The 5501-nt window shown below is 65.5% G+C and overlaps 2 protein-coding genes across 3 annotated transcripts in view; both read right to left on the bottom strand.

The window, feature by feature from the left end:
• The window catches only part of LOC121023850 (uncharacterized), a 7185-nt gene extending 3243 nt beyond the window's left edge, over positions 1-3942 (bottom strand). Inside the window, exon 1 of the mRNA XM_040466035.1 lies at positions 2280-3942. Within this exon, the coding sequence (XP_040321969.1) occupies positions 2936-3928 (993 nt within the window). The 5' untranslated portion in view covers positions 3929-3942 and the 3' untranslated portion in view covers positions 2280-2935. The remainder of the gene's footprint in view (positions 1-2279) is intronic.
• CCND1 (cyclin D1) overlaps positions 1-5501 on the bottom strand; it is an 11787-nt gene that overhangs the window by 4423 nt on the left and 1863 nt on the right. Inside the window, exons 2-4 of one of the 2 annotated variants that reach the window (XM_040466036.1) lie at positions 4957-5172; positions 4255-4414; positions 17-248 (exon numbers count right to left, since the gene is read on the bottom strand). In XM_040466036.1, coding sequence (XP_040321970.1) covers positions 17-248; positions 4255-4414; positions 4957-5172 — 608 coding nt within the window. The remainder of the gene's footprint in view (positions 1-16; positions 249-4254; positions 4415-4956; positions 5173-5501) is intronic. The other variant, XM_040466037.1, reaches the window with a different exon arrangement.

Below are 5501 nucleotides of genomic sequence, written 5' to 3'. Positions count from 1 at the left end.
TTCTAGTACCCGGTACCCCCGGGTACTAGAAGTTTCTAGTACCCGGTTGCTGAGCAGGCCAGCCAAGCCAGCGTAGGAGCGGCGCAACCGATCGCTTACCGCGTCACACTTGATCACTTTGGAGAGGAACCGGGTGAGGCGCGGATAGGACAGGAAGCTGTTGGAGCTCCCCAGGGGCAGGCCTTGCACCGCGGCCAGCACGCTCCCCGCTGCCACCATGGAAGGCGGGTTGGAAATGAACTTCACGTCTGCAGAAGAAAGGGAGAGAGGCGAGGGGCTGTGAGTGGGCGGCGGCGGGGAGGGGGGCCTCCCCGGGACCCCGTGGTCCCACCAGCCCTGCATTGCACCCAGCTGGAGCTGGGACACCGGCAGAGAACAAACCGCAAAGGCCTGCGGGGAGGGGCGTCGCTATACTGGAGCCCTGGGAACGTGTTGCTTATTCACATTCCAAAAGGTGACAAACCTACAAGGGAGAAGGCATGCTGCGGGGCCACAGGGACTGGAGACGGGCCCGCCAGGCCTCCAGGGACCCAGCCTGTACTCTCGGAGGGGTGCACCTGTCTCACCTTCCCCAGGGCAGCCCTCTGGGCATGTGCAGGGGGCAGTGGTCAGTGGTCCTGCAGTGGTGGCCTTGGATGCTTATCCTCTGTTTATCCCCCTGCCAGTCACCAGCATGCCGACCCCTCTGCCCCAGGCACAGCTCAGCGAGGGCGGAACCCCTGCCTTTGCTCCCAGGGTGAGGCCAGCACTCGCCACACTTGTTACGGAAAGGTGGCAAAGCAGGAAGGATGTTTAAGCAGCCACGTGGTGCCCCGTGGGCTGCCGTTCTGTGACACAGAGCCAGGAATTCTTGGTGGGGGAGGCCACCGAGTCCTGAATCTCGATCGGGGGCTCAGCCCCTTTGCCTCATCTTACACGCATGGGGCACAGGGCCAGGCTGGGTGAGCTGAGCATGGAAGGAGGGGACCCCGTGGGCCAGGGTGCGTGTCCCCAGCAGCCTAGCTGAGGCTTCGTCCTGGGAGGAGACATCAGGCTGTGCCGTTGCCAGCAAAGCAGGCTGGGGAAGAAAGCCACCCTGGAGGGGGAACAGAGCCCGCTGCCGGGCACCGTGGAAACTTGAAAAAGAAACACCTAACAAGGCCCGCCCCCCTCTTTCCCTCTTTAAATGGGAGCATTTCCAGGGCGCCTGGATGGCTCAGTCGGTTAAGCGTCCGACTTTGGCCTAGGTCATGATCTTGCAACTTGTGAGTTTGTGAATTTGTGAGCCCCACGTCAGGCTCTGTGCCAACAGCTTGAAGCCTGGAGCCTGCTTCCGATTCTGCGTCTCCCTCTCTCTCTGCCCCTCCCCTGCTCATGCTCTGTCTCTCTCTGTCTCTCAAAAACAAATAAATGTTAAAAAAAAGTTTTAAAGAAAAAAAATATTAAATAAATGGTAGCATTTCCACCCAGTCTGAGCGGAGAGCCATGAATGAAAAGCTTGTCATTGAGGCACCTCAGGGCTGTAGGAGCACCTGGGTGGATCAGTGGGTTAAGCATCGACTTCGGCTCAGGTCGTGATCTCCCAGGTCCCAAGTTCGAGCCCTGCATCGGGCTTTCTGCTGTCAGCGCGGAGCCTGCTTGGGATGCCCTGGCCGCCCCCCCCCCCCGGTCTCCCCCTCCCCTGCTCACCTGCATGCTCTCAAAAATAAACATTAAAAACAAGTTGCTGCAGTCCCAGCAACAATTTGGTTGGAGCTCGAGACTCCCGTCCAAGACGGATGGTGTAACGGGGGGAGGGCTCGCTCCTGAAGCCCACGTCCCCACTGAAGCATATGTGTGCATTTGCGGTGTGGGGCTTATGTGTGTAGATAAGGTATATGTGTGTGTGTGTGTGTGTGTGCACGTATGTAGGTAAGGAACAACCTGACTATATCGTCCAACACTTTGACTCGGCGCCCAGTGCAAAGAGCCTGGGGCCACTGCCACAGCAGCCGCCGGGGCTGTGCGGGTTTGCTGACCCTTGCTCAGACCCATCCGTTAGACTCGATTTTTCTGTCCGCTTCCAGCAGCACCTGTAGTTTCTTTACCCAGCCCACTGCGATTCCCCGGAAGGCTCCAGTGCACACGCAGGCGTATACGTTAACAGAAAACCCACCGCGGTGCGGATTGGGATACGTGCACATCTGCAGATACGCGGGAGGCCCAGTTTGCAGGCACACACAGCACGGAGAGCAGAGACCCCCCCCCCCCCCACTCATGACACTGTTCAGCGGGACCCTGGCCCCGTGGCAGACAAAAACATCTTTGGGGGCCTTTGCTTACACTTCCCCCTCACGCCAGTCTGTTTCTGTTTCTGAGCTGCCACCGCGTTACTCCAGAGAGAGTGGTCCCCTCGTGACCAAGGGCCCGGCTGCGCCTCGGCTATGTTGCAACCGTGCAGGTGAGGATTTGGACCGAGAATCTTTCCAAGGAGGGGCACGGATGGGCAGGTGACCCTCTCCTCCCCCGGCCGCCTGTCTCCCGCAGTGGGGGGCGGGGGGGCCCGCCCTGGAGGTAACGCATGTGAAAAGCTGTCGCAGCCAGCCAGCCATCGCTGCACCTTCCCTCCGGGTGGACCCCAGGCACCGGGGCCTGGGATGCACCCTGCAGGCCCCAGGTTGGGGGCGGGGGGTGGTGGTGCTTGCTGGGCACGGTCTCAGAGGCCCCGCGTGCTTACGCACGGCGGCCCGCGGCAGCTGGACAGCCAGCACCAAAGCGCGTTTACGGCCTCCGCACCAGGCTCGCTCGCCTCACTGCCAGCACCCCACGAGGGCTCCACACCCCACTTCCGCGGGGTTCTGGGAGAGGGGAAACTCCAAGCCGCCCCAGCCATCCTTGGGGGGGGAGGGTGTACAAGAACTGTTCCTTGCATGATCTCCAGGAAACTTTGCCATTTCTCTGAACCACTTTCAGCTCCTTAAAAGGCTGCCTGGAAGTCTCCGGAGGCCTCTGTCTTCTGAGGCGCCCCAGCCAGAGAACGCCTCCCTGCCTGCTTGAGGGGCTGGCCCCCGGAGGCCGAGGGGACGGCCCGCGGGAGGCTCCCTACCCCTGCCAGAGGGCTGGAGCCACCACCCCGCAGATCCGTCAGGGCCCATGGTGTGCCCCCCCACTCCCCTTGCTTGGGAAGGCTCAGAGGAGGGGTTCGTGCCTTGTGCAGGAGGACGAGCAGGGTGGAGAAGCCGGCAGACTCTCGCCTGACCCGGAAATGCCAGCCACCAGAGCACCCGGACAGCGGGAGGGTGCCGGGAGATGTCGGAACAGGGGCTCTACCGCTCCCGGGCAGGGGGTGAAAGAGGCCAACCTCCCCCCCCTTTGATGTTGCGTGGCCCACAGACTGGGGGAGCCCCACACGATGTCTGAGGCCTGACCCGGGGCGGAGGTGGCCCAGTGTGGAGCTGGCTGGGATGAGGACGTGGGTCCCCAGGCAGGGTTCTCCAGGTCTGCTGGGCCCAGTCCACGTGATCAGAGGGAGAAAGAAAGGGGTCGGCGTCAGGGTCAGGGCCCGGGGGAGACAAGGCAACACCGGGCGCGCGTCTGCCTGCCCTGACTTCTGAAAGGCTGGCTGTCCCAGGGCCCGGGCCAGGGCAGTGTCAGGCAGGGGCCTCCAGGGACCATCCAGAGCCCTGCCAGCGGGGGAGAAGACTGGCCCCCTGCTGCCAACCGTGGCGGCCCAAGCCCCGGCCGATCTGAAGCCCCTCCCAGGGCTCAGCTGAGCCCAGCCGGCCGGAGGCACCCCTGGCGGGGCCTCTGGCGGCCAAGCTGTGCTGCTGGCCGCCCCCGCACGAGGGCTGCTGCTGGCCGCCCAGAGCACGTGGTGCAGGCACCGCGGGCCGGCACTCCCCACCCCTGTAGGCGCCCCTGGCAGGTGGCCCAGCCCGGGAGAGGCCAGAAGGGGGCCCCTTGAGGACATGGGGAAGGACTGGTGTGTGTGTGTGTGTGTGTGTGTGTGTGTGTGTGTGTGTGTCTTGGGGGGGGCGGGAGGACGGGAGTGGGGAGGCAGGCTGGGCAGCCAAGGTCAACCTCTCTCAGCATGGAGTGGCCGCGGCCTGGCCACCCACCCACACCCATCCCCGAGGCGCTGCGTGGTGGCCGTGGCCAGTCTCCGCTGCCCGACCCCAGGAGGGCACCCCCCCCCCCCCAGCCCATCTAGCCCCAGCGCACGGCCCGAGGAAGGAAGAGGAGCCCCTGTGAGAGGCACCCCGGGAGACCGGGGCCAGCAGGACCCAGCTGCCCTACCTGTGGCACAGAGGGCGACGAAGGTCTGCGCGTGCTTCCGGATGATCTGTTTGTTCTCCTCGGCCACGGGCATTTTGGAGAGGAAGTGCTCGATGAAGTCGTGCGGGGTCATCGCGGCCAGGTTCCACTTGAGCTTGTTCACCAGGACCAGCTCCATTTGCTGTGAACGTGGGGTGACCCAGGGTAAATAGAGGTGCAGGGGCAGCCCCTGCCCCTCCCCTCCGTGGGGCAGGGCCCAGGAGAGAAGGGATAAGGGATGCTGGGGGCCCAGGAGGTGGGGGAGAGCAGGCCATCCCCAAAGAGGTCCCCAAAGAGAAAGTGACGTGGACAAAAAGGCCCACTGTTCCCAGGTCGGGCCCCAAAATGACCCCCACCTGGAACGCAAGACCGGGTAGCCAGCGCGGGCCGCCAGCGTCGTCGCCGCTAGAGGGCGCGCGCCGCCCACTTTTCGGCCGCGCTAGGGGCGCAGCCGAGTGGGAGTGTGGGAGTCGGAGCGACCGACCGCGAGCGGTGGGGCGCCGCGGCTGGGGGGCGGCGGGGGTCTCGCCCGCTCCTCGAGGGGGGCCCCACCGAGCGGCCGCCCGCCCATGGGGCATAGGGAGTGTCGGCGGCCCGCGGGTCCTCCTGCCCTCTGCACCTCCCCCACCCCCGGGGTCCTGGGGGTCCTGGGGCGTCGGTGGGCGGTGGGGGGTCCCAGGTTACCAGCAGCTCGTCGGGCCGGATGGAGTTGTCAGTGTAGATGCACAGCTTCTCGGCCGTCAGGGGAATGGTCTCCTTCATCTTGGAGGCCACGAACATGCAGGTGGCCCCCAGCAGCTGCAGGCGGCTCTTTTTCACGGGCTCCAGCGACAGGAAGCGGTCCAGGTAGTTCATGGCCAGCGGGAAGACCTCTTCCTCGCACTTCTGCTCCTCACAGACCTGCCGGGGCACGGGGGCCGTGACAGCCGCCGCTGGGCCCCCTCCGCGGAGACCCCGCGGTCACCCCCTCCTCCCCCCCCCCCCCCACCGGGCTCGCGCTGGGGCTACGGGTCGTCCCGAGAGCGCGGCGGGTCGGGGCAGGGGGCGGCAGAAGCGGCGGCTGCCGCGTCCCCTCCCCGGCGTGTCCCCAGTGCCCACCCTCCCCGAAACTGAAAGGGAAAGTCCCAGCGAGGCTGGCACGGTGGGGGCGGGTGTGGGCACGGCTGGCGGCGTGCGCCGCGCGCGGGCGGCCGGCCCCGGGGACCCCGGCCCGCGTGGGTGCTCCGGGG

This window comes from Herpailurus yagouaroundi, unplaced genomic scaffold, assembly GCF_014898765.1.
Source record: "Herpailurus yagouaroundi ecotype Mexico unplaced genomic scaffold, PumYag 569, whole genome shotgun sequence".
NCBI classification, from domain to species: domain Eukaryota; kingdom Metazoa; phylum Chordata; class Mammalia; order Carnivora; family Felidae; genus Herpailurus; species Herpailurus yagouaroundi.
The sequence above is the reverse complement of the archived record's forward strand: the minus strand, read 5'-3'. Positions and strand labels throughout refer to the sequence as shown.